The following is a 21,157-nucleotide window of genomic DNA, read 5'->3' on the forward strand; positions in this document are numbered from 1 at the left end:
GATATTCTGTATAAGATTATACATTTTTCCTAGTTTTCTGATTTACACAGTTCCTTATTAGATTTATATTAATGAATTAATTATATTGATAATTATTAATTAATTATCCTTCATAATTATTTACCATATTTGTCTTATGTTCAATCTATTTTTTCTTCACTTGTGCTGCTTTTTCTTTGTAATTATCTTGAGTTGCCTTCGTACAGCAATATATTGTTATCCTGCATTAAAGTTTTATTCTGATCCTCTCTGCTAATGTTAATGTTTGCACTTAACAGTAGAGAGAAAGAGTTTAGAAACTTCACTATGCTATAAATAAAGCAAAGGTACACACAATAATAGTATTCACTGAAATTTATTGAATTGCATTAGCTATTTTACATTTAATATTGCTAAGTTATGACAGACCAGACTCACGATGTTAGACAACCTAAGTGTTGCAATTGGCAATTAATATGATCTATATAAAATATATAAGAAAAGTAATATTAATTGCAACTATATAAAACCTACATAGGTCATTTGGCGTATTCTGTTTGTGATGCAGTGGAACCCACATATGATTTCAATCTATAAAACAACACCATCACATAGTGTTGTTTGTTAATAACATGCTTCCATCTGCTTCACTTACCATATGGAAAATGTTTGCCTTATGTAGTTGCACAGTGTGACCTGGCACATGTTCACTGTAACATTAACCTTATTAATTTCACATTATATCAGTGGCCTTTATGACTGTTACTTTAAGGCTGATGATTAACAATATTCTAGAATTATATTTATATAATACAATGATTTAACCATCACTTATTACAGAAAAGTACAATATATGATTGATTACAAATTGTTCATTTTGGAACCTGCAATAATATACTGAATGGCCTACTTCTACCATGTAGGCTCAGGTAATGGACATTGCAATAACATGGAACATGTATAGGTGGGTTACAAAAATGGTTTACAAATCTAAGCAAACACTCAGTAAATTTCAATCTTTACAAGTGGCCAGTGTGGGATAAAAAAAAAGGTTTCTCAAGCTATAAAGTGACAATGTGTGACATAAGCTGGGTAGAACCAAGACTGTGAGTATACAGTCATTCAGATGGGACAAAAACACCAGCCCTTTGTTTGCAAAGCTGGACTCCAGTGGAATATACCAATCGTTCTCAGTAGAGTTGCAAGAGGATGTCATATCCACATCTTTAGAAGATATAATTTACATTCTGGTGAATGTTTGCATAGATTAGTTCATCTCTCATTATTTCATGTGTTTGTGTGTAAGAGAGTAGGAAAGGGAGAGATGCACAGTATGAGATAAAACCCTCGTTGTAGTACACCATTCCCGTTTACCTTTTTTTTTTTCTTTTCTTTCAGGAGCACACATACATGCTAGTGATAAAACATGTTTTGTTCAGGCTCTACCAAGCAGCAGTTAAGTACTTTGTACATTTTGATTATATGTTAAGGAAAAACATTTTTAGTAACTAGTGCTGAAAACATATATAGCACCCATTTCTTTTAAATGAAGCCTGTGCATAAGTGTGTGTAAGACTGTCTAAACACACACAAGCAGTCCTGATGAGTTTTATGGCTTTAATTTCCACAAAATTAGAGTCACTTTGGCAACCATAATCAACTGAAAATCCTCATGGTAGAAATACACCAGACTTATCTGCTGTTGAAACGTGTTAACTAGTTTCCATACCATAAAAACTCTTAATTTATAAAGTAAACATGGTCGATAAGCAGCTTTTATACTTGACTAGTCATAAAGCATGCGTGTGAGGAATGAACATGCAACTTTTAATAAACTCCTGTGTATCAGTAGAGACAAACAGAAGTTCTGCCTGAAAGATCCTAATGGGACTTATTACTTCTGGATATATTAATCACTCATCTAGTGAATCTATTAAATGAATTCTAAATGCAGTAATCGTTTTACTGGAAATCCAAAGTGTTGCTAACACTTACAGAAGACAAGACATTTGCTATCATAGTAATAATATAGTTGCATTAGCCTGATCATAAATAGCTAAAAGTCTCAGAAATCTCCATTGCTGTTAATGCAGTACTGCCATCAGTAATACTATGTACCCATTAAACACCTGAGTATAACAAGCATGAAATAAGGTGGGCAAAAATTTGTGCATTATTAACTATAAATGTACTTAGCCTTACCCATTGTTTTACTATAAAAGTAAATGCCATGGGAGAAGAACATACTGCATTTCTTACATTTCAAAAAATTAAATAAATTCAGTCATATTGAGTTCCGGGTTTCAGGTTTCCAGTATAAAGATTTGGCTGTAATGTAGGAAGAAGAAGCTTTGTTACTCAGTTCAGTAAACCATTCATCTATGTCTCACATTTTGATAGTTGAAAAAAATAAAATAAAATATAAAAAATAAAGGCTTTTTGCGAGTAGATAAATGATAAGGACCAGGTGATGGTGAGATCAGAGGTATACCAAACCCCTTGTTTTTTTCCCAGCCATTCAGTAGATATCAGGTAGGTCAGAGTACTTTCTGTCAAAGTAACCACCGGTGTAGATCCAGTCTGAGGTTCCTGTATAAGGATTTGTGCTCTGCTGAAACCATCTAGAAAAGGAAAGGTCTGTATATAAAACATGTTCAATTCAAGTAGCACAAAGTGTCTATAGGTTCTAATAGTGGGATTAGACTTTACCTCGTGGACCACTCCTCCTCATCTTTAGCACGTTCTCTACGTGCAGCTCTCTGCTTCTCCTCCAGCCTTTCCTTCTCTTGACTTGCAGTGTCTGAATCATAAGAATGGTTAAAAAAAAAAGGGATAAAATAACCATAGCAATGGCCTGATTAGTAAATAAATTTAAGAAAAGCAGAACTCAGAACAGTATTTACCTATGTCTCCATTTTCCATTGCTCTTATGTCTGGTCGAAGGCGGCAGTCTGTAGGTGCTATGACTCCCTCCATGCTAGGAGCCAGTTCATTTAGCATCATGGCAAAGCTGGTGAAATTATACATCTAAATGGGAATGCAGGGGACAGAAACATAGGCAAAAGTAAATAAGACCCTTTTCTACATGTGTCCAGAGATACGGTATGAAAGTTTAATCTCTTGCAATTAATTTTAACAAATGTTTTCATATATACCAGACTCAGTATTTAAACATACATATAATGAAGTCACGTTTAAGCAGAAATCCTGTTAGATATAATGTATATTAAGGCAAAATTTTAAAGTCTACATAAATGTGTGTGTATATACAGTACATGCCCTCCAAAAATAATAAAAGCTGAACATCTCTGCAATGGGAGAAGAAAAGACAGAACTGAAGTTACCTGAGTTGAGTGTGCAGGTCGTGGAGTTATTCTCCAAAGTAATGTACTGCCAGGTATCATAGTGACCGTCTCCTGAACCTCGGGCATTTCATCAGCATCATCAGCACCACTACCGGTATTCAGTTCCTTAAAGCAAACACACACTGTCTAATACGCTGTCCATTTGAAACTATATACATCCTCTCACTCTGGAGTTATGCAAGCACTAAAAATCCCAGAGTATATAGTGCACAATATTATAGAAATGTGTTTTACTAAACTAAATATAAAAGAAAATTTCTCAAAGGTAACTGAATTTGCTTAAAAATGAAGAATTGTACATTAGTCAAGTAGAACTGCACACAGATCCAGAATCAAGACTTCATCATTAAAAAAACCTATACAAGTTGTGATGAACAAGACACTTGCTTTAAACTGATAATGACTGCACTATTTACAAAGACATAAAAATCAGACTATTTTTACTCTCACTTTTTAACTAATGTTCAAACATCAGTTCAAACATGACATGAAAAATTCATATTCAAAGAATAATCTGCCCATTAAGTGCATCAGACAGCTTTTAATTTTGTTGTTTAGCAACTGATCCTGCAGTGGGTGCCCTAAAAGTTTTAAATGCCCTCTTTACCAATCAGTAACTTAAGCAAGTAGCGGAGCTGCCTTTTGCAGACAATTACAACCCCATAGAAGTATTTTGGGCTGTTTGACTTTGTAAAAACATCTTACATTTCACCTATCGACTTGCCAGCCCAACGAGGCAGCAGAAAGTCAGACAGAGCACAGACAACTGGAGCAGCAACAAGCACAAAATCTCGCATTATTGTAAATAAAAAGAGAGCCTAGCTTGATCCTGTTTAAAATGATAGGTTGTTTTTTTTAGCATACAATATCAGAAATTAAGTTGGACTGCTATTCTGTTTTTTGGTTCAGATGAGGCTATGGAAGATGAAGACTGCGGCTGCTGTAGAAGGCAGTGTTCACATTTTGAATTCAGGAAGACGTTTTCATCATAGGGCTACTGTGCAAACATACCAGACTTTGGTACTTTCACTGAATAAAATTTGCAGCATTTTACAGTTGTTAAAACAACAATGAATTGTAAGTCACATGTATTTTTGAGTGTGACATTGTATGGGTTGTTAAAATACTGAAAAGAATGTTTTTAAGAAGTGGGTATACAAATACTTTTAAATAAATTGTGTGACAATTCATTTAAACTTGAAAAAAAAAAGTGACAGCCTACGGACAATAATAATAATAATAATAATAATAATAATAATAATAACAACTGACATACATCATCATATATTTTTTAAACATGTGCATCATTATTCAGTGCATAAAATACTGTCTTTACCTGCTTGTGTTTCTTAGAATCTCCACTCTTCTTTTCTGTCTTCTTGTTTGCTTCATAGACTTTTGGATCTATGGCATACAGGCATTCTGTCCACTTTCCATAGATAATGTGCCGCTTCTTCTTACTGTGTCATAATAAATAAAAATTAATTTGATTAATAATTATAGACTTATTCTGAAACATTAGTAAATGGATGATGTCTTGAAAAAGAATAACAGAACACTTTTAGTTTACATTGATGGCCCAAAACATTGCTGCCCACATTCCCTCCACCTGCATGGCTTCTTCCCATAGTCCATCCAATTCCAGTTACACATGTGCACAATGTAAGCATATTTTGATGGTGGACATGAGCACACTGACTGGTCTGCAGCAGAATTACTGTATATTGTGTGTTGCAACACATTCCTTCAATAACCTCATTAAAATTGTCTCTGATTGTTTGTGCCACATTAGCCCTTATAGTTGTTTGGACCAGACACAATAGCCTCTGTTGCCCTCAGGCATCGATGAGCCTTGAACACTCAACACCCTGCCATTAGTTCATGATTTGCCCATTTTCCCAATGTCTCCTACGAGAACCAACTGTTCACTTGTTCTTCTAAAATATATATACCACCAATAAGTGGTCATAATGTTTGGGCTCATTAGTGTATGTAATACAGATTTAAATGTAAAAGTGACATAAAAATGTAGAAAATCATATTACCAGTGTGATGGTAAAAAAAAAAAAAAACTCTGTGAACTGCATGGCCTGACATTTCATAGTAGTGTCATCTCACCTCTTGTCCTGGATATGGCCTTCTACCCGGTGCAGTTCTTTGCCAAACATACCGCAAGGCTTAAAATTGAGTACACATTTGTCCCCAGTGCTTCAGCCATAAAGAGACAGAACAATAGAATATTTATCTACATACAGAATAGTCAAAAGGACACAACCAATCCTGTTTGGTAATCTAAAGCAAAACATAATTCAATGAAATTACTGCTTTTCAAATAGGGCAAATTACAATTTGGCCAGTCTCTGAGGGACAGACAGACACATTACCTGTGGTTGATGATTTCTACTGTTCCATATTGTTCAATCCACAATTTGCCTATGATGACATTGTGCACACAGCACATAGGGTTTGTCCAAGTGTATGCCTCTTTGTGCCTATGAACAAAACATGCATGCCAAAAATGTTGTATTATTAAATAATGTAAAACATCAGAAATACTGCATTATATATTATATAAGGGCTGTTAATTACACATATAGGCTACTTACTTGGACAGCTCTAGTGTCATAGTTCCTTTGGGTTCCGCCTCTACGCTTTTGCCCCAAAATTTCAGTTTGGGATAAATCGAGCCATGAAAGTGAAAGTCCTGGCTGAGTGATTCACTGTGAAAAGCACTGATTGGAGGATGGTGGCTAACCTGTTCCGAGATTAACCGATATCCATCATCTTCCCTAAAACCACAAATCAGCAGAAAGTTGACATTAAGTCTGAGTTAGACTTTTAAATAGAAGCTAAGCTGTGGTAGATAAACATAACTGAGATTGGCTTACCTTGTGAGCTCATAGGTCTCTCCCAGTAAAGGGTTAAAAGGTTTTCCAGTTCTGTCCCACTGTGAGGCCACAGCAGACACAGCAAATGCAGCAACAAGCTAACAAACAAAAGCCAAGAGCTCAGTACCAACATTATAATTCATCTGAAAATAATTTATAGTACTATAACAACGCTTACCTGCATACGATCTATAGAATCAGATAATGTGCAAGCTTTTTGAATGAGGTAAGTGTGTTCCATGTATTCTGTAAGTCTCTGAAGAAAGCTCAGTGGCTCATTAAAAACCACCGGCATAGTTATTTTGGACAGCTCCTGCACAGCCAAAAAAAGTTATAAATCATCACCTTTGTGATTAATTCCTTTTATTCGTATTAACCTTAGTGCTACAGACTAAAAAAAACATGATCTACATTATTCAAAATGTTTATTCTTCATACCATGCCAATGCATTTCTTCAAGAAGCCCCAAATACTAAAGTCATGTCTGGAGAACATAGGGGCAGGGAGGGTTGTCCTGCATAGGACACAGAAAGACACATATGTAATAGAAATACATCCCCTTTTTGCACGTTGACTTCCTAAGAATTTGCAACATACCTTTGTTTCCACACTCCATTCTCTGATCGCAAACAGCCATTAGATGCCTGTTTGCTCTCAAATCCAGAAGCATCTTTAAAGCTGACTTCACAGGAGTCATCTGATTCCAAACCTATGAGAGTGGTAGAAGAGGATGAAAAGGATTACAAGAGAAGAAATATAGTGACTGTAACTAAAGTATTCACTACAATCCACCATTCCCACCTGTCTCTGCATCATAAAACTCCTCTTCGCTGTTCATGACGGACAGTTAGTTATGGTGTCGTCAGTGAGAGAGCATCGTTCCTTCAAAGCTGCAGTCTGAATGAGCCCTAAAAAAAATACAGCATGGAGAAATGAGGAGTTGCTCATGTAGGAACTGTGCTGGCATATTCAAAGAGAAATGCTGCATACACAGCGATCACATGGAAATGCTAATTGCTATGAGTTATAATGCTGAGGAAAGAAATAATTGAGGCATTCGGTGCGTGATTATGTACAAAAGGCTAATGATGGGACACAGTAACCAAAGTGTTTTTAACATTTATTTATTTGGTAAAGGCTTTTATCCAAAGTAGCTTACAAATAATGTGTGAACGATGCATGTGATCAATGCCTTTTGTATTGCCAGTGCTAGTCCCTGTGCCTGAAAGTCATGTGTCAATTATAAACTGGCTTGTGAAGGTTAATGTTTTAGCTCGAGTCAAACCGTGGCTCTTTGACCGTTCTAAGATTTTGAAATCATTTATTTACTGTCCTTTGTCTTTACTTACAATTTAATAGCTCTGAAAAGCATGTTTAATATGGTAACAGGTTTTAGTGGTTTTACTAATTAACACACACACACACACACACACACACACACACACACACACACACGGACCACCATGGGTTTAAGATCTTTTTTATCTGCGTATTTGTTGGAATTACAGCCTTACATTTTATTAAAATAAATAAAACAAATAGACAACACAAAATCTCATTCTTAATATGGCTGATATTCAGGTAAATAAACTTTAAACAATGGCTTGCATCAAAACATCATAAGGTTTAATAACAATATGCAGGCACAGAAAGTCTGTGCAACAGTATATCAATCATTTACCGGGGAAAAAAGGCAGTTCTCCAAAAGTATGCGGCTAATCTAAGCTACATCCAACTGGTTTTCATAACCATACTCACATACATAACAGTGGTTCAGATGAGAAACAGGTCATCACTATGGGCAAACAAACTTGTCCTCTCAGTATTTAGTGACAACAATGGCACCTTATAAACTGTGTGTGTCTGTGTGTGTTTGTGTTAGATAACAGGATGACAGTGAGAATCAGGTCATGAAATACTATCCAAAAATCAAAAGGTCCTTTCCTTGGAAACAGCTGACACAAACATTAAAATTATACATATATGTATGCATATATACATACATGCATTTAATGTTGCATTCTTTCTGAAACAGTGTATATACAGTGTATATCAAATGTATGTTTAGGGTATATGACATGCATTTCACATTACATTACAAAACAATAAAAAGAGAAACAGGTCCATGTACAGACTGATAGCTGATGTGCTGTGTAAGGTGGCTACGACCATATGAATCAGTATACAGTATGTAGGCTACTCTGACCTCAAATCAGACTCATGCAAGATCTATTAGGTTTTTATTAAATCATATCTGGCTCATGTCGATTTAAATCAACGTGTAATATTAGTAGTATTAATAGTAGTATTAGTGTGCTCATGTCTAACTTTTTGCCTCCACCATATCTAACCTGAACACACCTCAAACTTTTCTGCAACTCACCCAGTTGCTTCACACATCTTTGTGAAGAACACATTTTTATGAATTGGATGCACACGTTTAATAACAACTCAACATTTTAACGTAGCTATATAGGATCAGTCTATCTCTGTGACATAACTAAGTGTTGACTTACACCACAGGCTGCATAACAACCGTCAATAACACCGCAGGCTAACATGCTACCTAGTGTCAGGTTTGTCATAATTTGGAGATATAATGAATGCTTTTAGTTGACAAACAGAGCCTACTTGGCATATCGGAATAGCTCGGTATCGAGACTATAATTTTGTACCGTTAAAAGGCAGCTAATTAGGCTAGTCAGCTAGCTGAGTAACGTTGACGTTGCTGTCTTAGCTAACGGTAGCTAAGCTAACCACCTACGTACACACAGCCTGATAGGACAGGTTACCGAACACTAACACGCTAGAATAGACATATTTACGTTCTTGACAGGACGTTTACACGTTGGATCTACGAGTAAAACATATACATACAAAAATACCTTACATCACCTAATACCTTGTTTTCATTCCATCAGTACAAAGAGAACGAGCGTCCAGTTTGGAAGACTAACATAAAGGCGGGCATTATTGCGCAAGGACAAGATGATTGACAGGTGACGGAGCCTATAGGCTTGCGGAAAGGGGCGGATTTATTAATGATTGACAGTCACGTCCAAATAGGAAGAATTTTGACGCAACATAAACGGGAGGTACTAAAAAGGTATGGATGTGTTATTTATATGCACTGTAGTCTCACGTAGCCAGACCTTCAAACTAATGGCAGAAGGTCTGGACTCCATAGCAGCTTTTATTATCCAAGTGCAGCCCAAGAGGGCGTTGGACTGACAAGTAAAGTAACCAATGGTCTCTTCCACTTACGGCCACCTACTGTATAATAACTCTTAGTATAGCCTATAGTCTAAATATAAGTACATGTTTAATAGGCTTAGGCTGTGTGAAATGTTCAAACCAAAACATTGGACAGGCTACAAAATAGGATTTAACAGCCCAATAATTATGGACAAATGTGCTGCAGTAAAACATATTTCCAAAATTGTGTGTGTGTGTGTGTGTGTGTGTGTGTGTGTGTGTGTGTGTGTGTGTGTGAGTGTGTGTGTGTGTGAGTGTGTGTGTGAGTGTGAGTGCGTGTGTGTGTGTGGTGCCCTGCGATGGACTGCTACGATGGTCCAGTCTCCACCTCATGTCCAAAATTCTAGTGTAAGTATCTGTATTCAGGATACTCAAAGAAAATTAAGCTCCATCTGGCCCATTTAGCTTCTGCACAATTAGAAAAAAAAAGTATGAAATTTAAAATGTAAAATTATACATTCATCAAACTGACAAAATGTGAACGTGAAAGAAATAAAATAGATCGTGTTTTTCCATAGACCATAAAATGCCAAGTTGGGCGTTTGAGAGAGACAGAGAGAGAGAGAGAGAGAGAGAGAGAGAGAGAGAGAGAGAGAGAGAGAATAATCCCAAAGGAGGCGGGTAGATCTACATTCAAAACTGCTCACTGCTCAACACAACACACACACACACACACACACACACACACACACACACACACACACACACACACACACACACACACACACACACACACTTGAAAAGGACCTGGTTAGAGTTATTTCGCCTGCAAAAATGGGTGTGCTGAACTTGGTGTAACCGCGCGTCTAGTTCTTTGCGCGCATAGTCACCATTCGGTTTTATGCGCCTCTGTTTAAAAATATAGACAGAGAATCAATTGCTTAACTTTTTTTTAATTTGTCAAGCTATTACTGCTTCTTTGATTTTCACAGTGTGTCTCGTATGACGAAAACAAAAGTCGAGGCAATTTTAGCAGAAGCGTTCAAGATGAACCCAAGCAAACCTATAGACGCGCATTCAAAACCAAAGCGGGACCCGAGCAGCAGCCGAAAGGAAATGAAACGCTATGAGAAAGCCAGGCGATTGGCTCCAGGCTCAGTGAAGAGTCGAAACAAACTCAGGACAGTTTCAGAGGCTTCCAGCGCAGGTGATGGTTTGAGTAAAGACTCCCAGGGAAAGTCGGATAGCAGCTCAGAGACGTCCGATTGCACTTCCGAGGAAAACAGAGCAGACAAACAGACCAACAACTGTGAAATAGACAACGTAGGTGCAGATGCAGAGAGAACAGAGTGTTGGGGAGGGAAAGTAGCCGATATGATCGAATGTGACTTTCCTAAAGGCACCCTGACACCAGCACATGGTGTAAAAGTGAGAAACAGAGACTACTTCACCTCTGTGTACTGTTTAGAGCTCAGAGGGGACAGAACGCATGATGACCTGCTGAGGGAGATCGACGACTTACGATCAGAAAATGATTATTTAAAGGTACGATTAGGAAAAGCTTGGTATGTTATATATGTTATAAACTAAGTTTCTTATTCAATTAAAATGGTAAATAGTCTTCTTACTAAACTGTACAATTATTTGAGACATGGACGGTAACTTTAATGGTGATGATCTTATACCTTCAATATCTTTGACATGTGAGTGAAAGGACTGTGGTCTTTAAGGTTCTTACATTTATTACTGTTAAAGATGCACTACATTCAATCTCCTAGTGAAAGACATATTTACAAACCATCAATTTATGGTTTGAGACAAGCATGTATGCAAGCATGATGAGTGTCTTTTAAGTTTAAGGTTATATAGATGGAACCATTGCTAAATAATGGGAGCAAATTGCATGTGACATGTTCAGAAGGATTTAGGATTTACTCTCTCTTTAAAAGAACCTTTAATACTGTTTAACTGTCCCATCATCTCTTACTGCCCCTGACATGAAGCACAAGGACAAGGTCAAACAGGAGGTGATGTGATTACTGTGATTAGCTTTTAAAGGACGCTAGCAGCTCTAAAGAATTTTTCAAGCTGAAAAGGTCTGTCATGGAATGCTCATTTCTGATTTGCCCTATTTGCATATTTGCTGATTTGCATATGCCCTAGTCCATAAGCGCCCTGTTGCACCTAATGCACCATGAGACCTTAAATCTGCATCCCTATATGACTAAGTTAAATGTAACTGCTATATAGTATTTTTTTTGCTCTATTTGCATGTGAAGATGTCTGTTAAAAGAGCAGACAATTCACATACAAAAAATTTTTTGCCTTCTTTCTTATTGTTAATGATATAACAGGATTCTTATAATTAGAAAAGTATATAATATAAACAGTATGAGTTACATTGTTAAAATTTAGATAGTTAATGAAGCCATAGTGTGTGTAGTATCAAGATTTACTTTTCATTCAGGACGAGTTGGACGAGCTACGCTCGGAGATGCTGGAGATGAGGGACCTCTATATGGAGGAGGATATGTACCAGCTACATGAGTTCAAACAGCAGCTGGAACAGGCCAACAAGACGTGTCGCATCTTGCAGTATCGCCTTCGCAAGGCCGAGAGACGTAGCCTGCGTGTTGCCCAGACCGGCCAGGTGGACAGCGAGCTTATCCGCACTCTGGAGCATGATGTCCAGGTTAGTATTCTTAGCACAGACTGTTAGGAGGTAAAGTAAATGTGTGAAGGTCCTAACATCTTGGATCTTCAGCATGCATCTCATGATGCATCATAATGTTTCTGGGAAGATCAAGCATTCCTTTTATTGTATCATATATTTTCAATGTGTAATTTAGTCAGTCCATTTAGTCATAGACTTTCCTCACATTAACTTGTGATTTAACGAGTAACTTCCTTTCACAGAAAAAACAATATGAAGGATGCCAGTCCACACCACTCATCAGTTCAGGGCATGTGCTAAGTTTATACAATGATAGACAATCTAAGTGTTTCTCTGTGGGCCTTCGCAAATGAATCAGGGCTTTGTGATTCAGTATGGTCTCGTTTAATTTTTTTTTCTCAACAGGACAGGCCCACAGTACTAAAAGCTTTACTAAAGATTTTGGCAATGATACTATTTCAGTGCAAGGATATTCAGGTTTATACAGACATGCCTGATATTTCATTATAGAGTGTGTAGTGGGAGGCTTTCCTTTTTGGATGTGGTTCAAATATGTTTTACGGTAAAACAGAGGGAAAAATCCTGTGTGTTCTGCTTGCCAGCTGCTGTTTTGTGGCAGACCACTCACAACACAAGCATTTTTTGGTTTAAACTCATCAGCCAATCAGGAGAAGAGAGTAGTGCAGGAACATTAAAAGCTAATCAACACAGCAGGGGTAGTCCACATCAGTATGCACTTTCCTTGAAGATTGTCCCATACTGTGAAAGAATTTTGGTTTTAAACTCTTTATTCTTTGTAGGCATACAATCTTTGATCTTTAAAAACTCAACAAGCTTCTAACATCTCCTCAGTAACCAATTTGTTTATAAAAAAAATTAGATTTTTATGCGTCTGGGACCTGAGAGAATAGAATAAAAGACACACAAAAAGTCAAAAAGAGAGGATATATATCAAGGCCAGCAGCATCAGTGGAGGAAATCTATTGGCAGCTGTCTGTGTTCACACTGGGCATGTCCATGAGCAATCTATTTTAGAGACATGTATGAGAAATAGATACCCCAGTATGTTTTGTGCAGTCTGGAACAGTTGGATGTATGTGTCTTTCACGTTAGCTTTCACATTAGAGCTGTCTCAATGGGGTTCTCTCTTAAAGTGCATCACTTGTGATTTCTGGCCACAGACACTAACCATACTCTATAAACAGTGAAAAGCAATACAGTGCTGTTCTTTGGTTGCAGTACATTACTGATCTTTAAACCAGCAATCACCAGCACAGAGCAAAACCCCATACTGAATATCATGGTGTAGTCACATGAAACTTTTAGCCTTGGTATTGCCATTGGAGAGGTTTCACATGTTATTTTCATAACACTAACCTCTTAAATTAACTGTAGTACATCAGGTCATTGAAACCTTGTGTTGAATAGAGTACATTCATATTTTTGCTCAAGGGAGTTGAGCAACATGAGGAGCATTTTTCCATGAAGGAGGTTTGTGTTGGTTTGTGTTGTCTATTGCACTAATTTAATATAATTTGTCCTCTTTCAGGTAGCAAAAAGTGTGTCCCTGCGCTTGCACACTGAGCTTGAGGCAGTGCAAAAGAAAAACTTGCAGCTGGAGTGGGAAAACGAAGAGCTGCGGGAGCAGGTCCAGAATCTGGAGGTGGCAAAGCAGGTCCTGCAGGCAGAAATGAACAAATCTAGAGAGGTACAGAAACAGAAAATTCTTTGTACCTGTTTCTTTGCATGAATAGATAGTGTATTTTTGAAATATTTTCTATGTAGTACAAAAATGGATTAGAACAAGTGTTTTAAATGTTCCCCTTAAAGTTTGTACACCCATCCTCCTCCTCTCTCAGAAGGTTAGGGTGTCAGTCCGGCCTTGACCTCGACTATGTGTATGAAGGGTGTGACGAACAGCTGACTCTCTGGGCAAGGCAGAGCACTATGAGAACTGAGGGATAGGATTCAAAGCACAGCTGTCATTCTCACTTGTGGGTGCAGGGAAAGAAAAAGAGAGGTGGAAGTATAGAAAAGATGTTAAAATGGAGAAGGTAATTTTCTAGACATTAATCTGCAAGGAAGAGAAGGAAGTCCTTGTCTGCTACCACAGAGAGCAGGGGATTAATGTGCACCTTAACTTTCAGTTACCCATTTCAAGTTAAGTCAAGTCACTGATGCAGTACATAGTGAAATGCGACAATGTTTCTCCAGGACCATGGTGCTACGTAGAACAAAAAAGATGTGCTATCTAAAATAGTCATCCCTGTGTCTTTTATTGAAAATGATCTATATTCAAAATAACAATTTGATCCAGAGGCTGGGGATTGATTGTAGCAGCACTGATTCAAAGTTTAATCCAGGATTCAGTGCTTAGAAGTGGATAGCGGCAGCTAGGATCAGGTCGCTCATCTCAAACAGCTGCTGTCCTTCTCTGATCCTCATGAGCTGAGCAAATCAGTCACAAACAGATTATCCAGCTCTCAAGTCAACTCAGCAGCAATCAATAAAAATCACAAAAAATTATGATGCCTCTGTTTAATCTGTTTATGTTTAATGCAAATAAATATTGATTTATGGTTGCGGACAGTTGTTTCTACTGCAACAGCTATCTTCTATTACACTAAACACATGCTTTTGTTAAAGCCAGTTTTGAGGGAATCATCAAAAGGAAGGAAGATTTTCATGGATTTTGTAAAGAAATATATATATTTTTATTTGTTTACTTTTGGGTCAATGGTTTTATTTATGTATTTAAGTATGCTATAATATCCACTGGGAATGTAGACACAACTGAGGCTATTTGTACTTCTAGGTGTTTTGCTTTAGCATGCAGTAATTACCTAAACACTAGCGAAACAGTCAGACAGAGCAGGAGACAAAGAGACTAATGATAAGATTCTTGTCATACCCAGAGCAGCATGCATGCATAGCTTGCTGTAATGAATCCAGGCCTTTATTCTGGACTTCATGAAAACTCAATATTGTACCTAGAGTCAAAACTTTGAAACTAACTACCCCTTTGAATGGCCTACAGTAAAAAAAGATTGTGTTTTCAATAGTGTATTAGTGTACAACATTGCCAGTGCATGTCTTCCCAAGACCATAAGAAGCAAATTTACATTCTGTTCATTATTTTATTAGCAAGCTAAGATACCTTGAATTAACTGTCTTAAATTAACAAAATACCTCTGGTTAGACTTAATAACTGACACTGTTGTACAAAACAGAAGTTCTTTATGTAGTTAAGATCAGGTTTAGACACACATGCACCTACTTAGGGGGTGTTTATGTATAAGTGCATGCTTTTCATTAGCAATGCAGTAGTGTGTGCAGCAGTGCACTAAAGTTCAAACTTTCCAAAATGGCAAAAGCACACACTGTGTATCTATGAAAAGATTTGTGGATGTTCTTTACCTTCATATATGTACAAGTTGTTTTTCTTTCATTTATTCAGAATTAGAATCAACTTTATTTCCACGTACTTTGGGTTTTACACGTACAAGGAGCATTTGCCTGGGTGCATTGGTGCAAAAAGAAATATTAACTGTGAAAGTGCATTATAATATTGTACCAGTGCAAACATTGAATTACAAATGCTTCATTCAGTGCTGATGGAAACATTAACTGTACATTAATTATACCTTAGTGGACCAGTGCAAGGCTTGATTTACGATACATAAATACATAATAAATGAATAAACATTGCTAAATTCCCCTATAGATGTTATCACAAAATTCTCTAAAGAGGAGAAGTTTGAGATCTACTGGGAGCAAGTGTGATAAGAAGATTTCTCCACAGGTGAATTCAGTGTTTTACATTCCAATGATAATGTATGCTGTAAAACAGAATTGCTATACTAAACATATTATATTGAAATTAAACATTTCTTTGTTTAATAGGATGACAGTGCTGATTTGAAATGCCAGCTCCATTTTGCCAAAGAGGAATCAGCACTTATGTGCAAGAAGCTCACTAAGATGGCTGCAGAATGTGAGGTCATGCGAGAAGAATTATGCAAGTACAGGCTGCTTTATGGTGATGTTGATGTATCTCAGGCTGTAGAAGGGACCATTAACTCTGCCCACACACGTGAAGCAGAGGTCAAAGTTCATCTTCGTCTGGTGGAAGAAGAAGCTACGCTGCTGAGCCGACGGATTGTAGAACTGGAGGTGGAGAACCGAGGGCTGAGGGCAGAGATGAATGAAATGCGAGAAAGAGCTGGATGGGGCCAGGAAGAGGAAGAAGAGGTTATAGAAGGCAGAGAGAAATGTCTAGCTTTGTCTCTAGGGAAAGAGGCCAATAGTTTTACACATAAAAGGATTCCAGAGGCTGAAGACAATGTACAGTCAATGGGTGTAGCAGAAGTAGAGAACTGTCTATTAAGTCACATCTTAAGGGAGGAGCCAGTGGACGTTGAAACAAACCATCCTCAAGATCAAATTGAAAGCGCTGAGAATGCAGAAAAAGAGCAGAGTTGTACTGCTAGCAGGAAGGACCTAGAAGCCCTGTTTGCAGTCCGTGACCAGGCTATGTTAGTTAGATCAATTATCCAGTTCCTAATCCAACCAGCAAAAAATGGTGTCTTACCAATGTCTAACCAAAAATCTAGCCACCCCATCCTCAGCAAAATTGAGGTTGATTCTCATTGCCTGAATAATCCATGGGTTTTGGATCCCATGATGAATCCCCTGACCAGTGAACTGGAGGTGCTACTGGAGGTGCTACAGACCTTTGTTTCGAAGATAGATGTTCTGAAAAATTCTGTGCCTGGAGAAACTGGTCAATATACAAATCCAGAAAAGGTGCTGGAAACAGTTCAACAAGCATCACAGCCAGGTCATGCTGAGAAAAAGCTCTGCTATTCCAGCAGCAATGAGAAGCAGACCAGTAACCAGCCTAGTCTTGAGCTTCTCACAGTACAACTCCGCTGGTTCCTCCAGAAATGGCGCCAAGGGGAGAGACCATCTAAAGAAGACAAGAACCTGTTTAAGGTAATGCTATATTTACTGAGAATATTTTTTGTGGCAGTGTGAACGTTGGAGCTTTTAATTATGTAATTGACGACTATGGAAATCAGAAGAATAATACCATATTTGTGTCTTTGGTAAAAGTGAGTCCTGTGTCCCTTGAGAGTAATAGTGTTTCTTTGTCTAAGGATCCAGAAACAGTATGCTAAGATGATTATTTGCTCAATTTGTTAATATACTAATTGTTTAACCACATTTCATGTTAAGATGGACTTTCAGAAGGATCTTTATCCTCAAATCAAAGCTGAATTATTGGGATCAAAGAAAACTTGCAACACATCTGAAGAAGCAAAACCTCCTGAAAAGTGCCACAAGCAGGTATTTTAGCAGAAAACGTTTTAGAAGAACAGCATTTGTGTAAGCATGGTGATTTGATATGTTGAAAATGCATGTTTTGCATGTATTGAGTATGATTGATACAGCAGGCATTTATTATTCTAGTCAAATAATCTCCCCAGGTGAGCAGTGCACTTCTCTCAGATCTGAAGGCAGCATTGCAGGACCTATGTTGTGAGCTGCAGGAGGAATACCGCACTGGCCAGCACATTGCACAACAGTTTGCAGAAGCTAAAGAAGCGTGGACAGTCGAGTGTACACAGCTCAGGAGCCTTGTAAGTAGGGAAAGAGATAAGAATACTTCCAAACTCGCATATCTTGTGTCTTGTTTTTTCTGATTGTAAAAAAAATTGACTGTTTTCTTATCCGGAAGAAATTTGAACCGATTCCATTGCTTTGTACCAGGCTACATTTAAATGAGGTTAAATGAGTTTAAATGTATTTGAAGTGCACAGTTAATGTTTTGTGTGTTTTCTAATACACACAGCTGGAGGATACAACTGACACAAAGGATTCCCCAGAACCAAAGATGGAACTGCAGAAGGATTATTTTGAAGAACTGCAGAACCTTTTAGACGAGTCCCACGCTGCAGTTATTGATGTGACTAGACAACTGAAAATATGTGAGCGCAACTGGAACTGCAAACCTCGGGATCTCCTAACATACCTAAGTGAAGCTCATCTGGACTGGGGCAAGCAAAACACGGACACTGAGGTAAATTCATGTTTGCTATTATAAATATAATTTTCTGTTTTTGTGCATGAAACCATCTTGCACTGTATGCAGTTTTTCCACGTACATATCTAACACCAATGATTATTATATCTAATATGTGCTGTAAAGTGTAAAACACCATGTTACTCACTCTCTGGCCTTGTAGACCTTGTAAGACAGTTACAGTAGACAGCTAGGATGGTGTTTTAGTGACTTATGGTAGTGTTTTCTTCATGCAAAACTTAATTTACATTGCTCATGTGTTTACAATGAAGAAAATTAATTTGACTGAAGATGTATAATTAACTTTCAGTCTCATGTAATCAAGAGTACCAAGAAAAATTGGATATACCTCAGCCAAGATGCAGCTTTGGTAGACAGAGAAGATCCATGGAAGACCTGGGACTATCCCATCATGCCTCCCAGTTTCTCCGGTCTGAATCTAAAGCAGACAACAGCAAAAAAGAGCCACACTGCCCCAGAGAAAACAGACATCCGTATATACTATAGTCCCCCATCAACTCGCAGGATTCTTCTAAGTGCTGTGCCATTCAAAGATGAAGATATATGTGAAATGAAACAGGAGAATAAGGCACCACACTGCCACCACTCTAAACGTATAAATGAAATGAATGTCTGTGATACCTGGCAGGGTAGCTTACCTATTCAGTGCCAGACCACAATAGACCAGAGTCCATTTGCTGTTATTAGATCGAATTCATCTTCTGATTTCCAGTCTCCTGGTGTTTCATCTTCACCCTGCTTACCCTTCAGTGGATGGGAAGTCTCAGAAAATCTGAGTGATGACATGAAAGAAATGACAGCTAGTGCGCTTGAACAGAGAAGAAAGAGTATCTCAGGTAGCCTCACTGTTGGAGTAAACAGTATAGGAACCCAGACTCATACTCAGTCACAAGTGAATAGTGTTGGACTTCAGACTGATATCTATCTAAGTGTGTCGGCAAGCAGACCCCGGTCACCCAGGGTCACATCATTTGTGTCTGCCCACTCACACAATATTTCATCTTCTCCAGAGAGGATGCCTGGGCCATTCGAAAAGTCTCTATCTTGCTCAACTTCACCTAAACAACAACGAAGACACTCATCCCCTTTTTCCTCCAGCTCTTCTTCCTCCAACACCACAAATTCCTCTTATTCTTTTAAGTCAGCTTCCTTGTCCTCATCATCATCTCTGACCAGTTCCTCGAGGTTGGAGCCCCCTAAAGAACATAGAATATGGGGCCTTCCTCATTGCAGTTCTAGCAACAAGAAACCCAATTCAACATTTAGGGGTAACAGTGAGAAGCCTGCTGGCCGTAGGACTGCAGGGATCCACAAGTATGGTCTGGTTCAAGAATTTTTCCGCAATGTGTGTGGTCGTGGAGAGAAACCAAATCCACCAAATCAAGGAGGGGAAAAAGTACAGGATATACGCAGGGATCATGCAAATTCAGCAAGATTAAAGAAAACTGAAGCTCCTCCTTCTCGGATTCCCACAGTTCCACTGGGCAGGAATGACAGTGTCACTAGAATTGTTAATCATAGATTTATGAAACAGGGTAGAAAGGATGTGCCACAAACAACCCAGACACAAACACAGGGTCAGTGTCCAAACCAGACCAAGACACCGATGAGTAAGCACAAGGGTTTTGGACCTGCTGCTTTGGAGGTAGGTAACATTAACTATATAAGGAGTACTAAATATAAAATACCAGGGAATTTTAAAGTATGTATTTTTATGAATTGTAATTATTAAACTTTGTGTCTAGTTCTGCATTTCTGATCCCTCATCAGCAGTTTTTTACTTTTTAACACGGTGCTGCCAAAAGAATTTAGATGTGTGTACTTAACGTTAAATGTTTTTCTATCATTTATTTTTGTCACAAAATCTTTTCCCTACAAGGATGCCCCCTGTGGATGTAGCTCTCGATCTCTAGCTTCCTGCTTCGCTCGAGTGTCTCGTACCAACCTTCGTCACACCCACAACCACTGTAAGCTCCGGCCCACAACAGCTGGTGGGAAAGGGAATCTGGGGTGGCATCACCATGCACACTGATACCAATAAACAGCTGAAAGGATACTGAAGAAGTGGACCAGCTAACATTTAAATGTGTCAATTGGATGTTTTCAGACCATATACAATTATTCTGAAGACTTATATTAATACTAACCAGATTACTGCTGGTGTATCAACAGCTTTTAATGCAGTATATATACAGGTTTGTTTTCTTTTTTCTATGTATTACAGCCAGGATGTAAAAAAGTGTTTATGTCTTTGAATTTTTATACACCTTAATATATACTCTCTGCTGAAATTGACTGTTAAAAGCATTAACAGTAAACAGTTTTACAGTGTCTATATATAAATTCTGCAAATAAATATCTCTCATATATCACTGGCTTTTTCTTCTTATGGGGTGCTTATTACAAGGGGATATCAAATGTATACAAAGGGGATATTACATGTATTTATTTAATTATTAATTAACTAGATAAGTATGGCACATGACAACCAAGTGTTGGTTTATATTGTTGTATATACTGTAGATAACTTAATATTACAAGACATTACAGAGGGTTGATGACACAAAGCCTAAAAATGTCCACAGTCTCTAGTATTGTCTCATATGTGCACGGTGCCATGTCTGTGAGTGTGTGTGAGTGTGTGTGTGTACATAGTGCCATGTGTGTGAGTGTGTGCGAGTGTGTGTGCATGATGCCATGTCTGTGAGTGTGTGTGCCCGGTGCCATGTGTGTGAACGGTGCAATGTCTGTGAGTGTGTGCGTGTGTGCACGGTGCCATGTCTGTGAGTGTGTGTGCACGGTGCCATGTCTGTTAGTGTGTGTGTGTGCATGGTGCCATGTGTGTGAGTGTGTGTGCACGGTGCCATGTCTGTGAGTGTGTGTGCGCACGGTGTCATGTGTGTGACTGTGTTTGTGTGCATGGTGCCATGTCTGTGAGTGTGTGTGCACG

At 38.1% G+C, this 21,157-nt stretch overlaps 2 protein-coding genes across 5 annotated transcripts; one reads left to right on the plus strand and one right to left on the minus strand.

The window, feature by feature from the left end:
• Positions 1 to 339: 339 nt before the first annotated feature.
• osbpl2a (oxysterol binding protein-like 2a) lies at positions 340 to 9,222 on the minus strand. Of its 4 annotated transcripts, none has more exons than XM_060893860.1 (14): positions 9,135 to 9,222; positions 7,034 to 7,140; positions 6,830 to 6,941; positions 6,671 to 6,746; positions 6,411 to 6,545; positions 6,233 to 6,330; positions 5,951 to 6,133; positions 5,729 to 5,836; positions 5,463 to 5,552; positions 4,681 to 4,804; positions 3,324 to 3,449; positions 2,883 to 3,006; positions 2,689 to 2,779; positions 340 to 2,600 (listed from the first exon to the last, which is right to left on the minus strand). In XM_060893860.1, exons 2-14 carry the CDS (start codon positions 7,068 to 7,070, stop codon positions 2,498 to 2,500), a joined length of 1,407 nt encoding a protein of 468 aa, XP_060749843.1. In that variant the 5' UTR covers positions 7,071 to 7,140; positions 9,135 to 9,222; the 3' UTR covers positions 340 to 2,497. The 4 variants fall into 4 exon arrangements, with proteins under 4 accessions (XP_060749843.1, XP_060749844.1, XP_060749846.1 ...); XM_060893861.1 differs by having other exon boundaries at positions 9,123 to 9,220; XM_060893863.1 differs by having other exon boundaries at positions 9,128 to 9,208.
• A 1,082-nt stretch (positions 9,223 to 10,304) lies between these two features.
• Positions 10,305 to 20,425, plus strand: si:ch211-197l9.2 (protein SOGA1). The gene is made up of 10 exons (XM_060894974.1): positions 10,305 to 10,972; positions 11,895 to 12,119; positions 13,651 to 13,809; positions 15,826 to 15,903; positions 16,005 to 17,096; positions 17,340 to 17,450; positions 17,591 to 17,743; positions 17,956 to 18,183; positions 18,497 to 19,852; positions 20,087 to 20,425. The coding sequence occupies exons 1-10, from the start codon at positions 10,430 to 10,432 to the stop codon at positions 20,237 to 20,239; spliced, it is 4,098 nt and encodes a 1,365-aa protein (XP_060750957.1). The 5' UTR covers positions 10,305 to 10,429; the 3' UTR covers positions 20,240 to 20,425.
• The last annotated feature ends 732 nt before the right edge of the window (positions 20,426 to 21,157 follow it).

Source organism: Tachysurus vachellii, chromosome 19 (genome assembly GCF_030014155.1).
Source record: "Tachysurus vachellii isolate PV-2020 chromosome 19, HZAU_Pvac_v1, whole genome shotgun sequence".
NCBI classification, from domain to species: domain Eukaryota; kingdom Metazoa; phylum Chordata; class Actinopteri; order Siluriformes; family Bagridae; genus Tachysurus; species Tachysurus vachellii.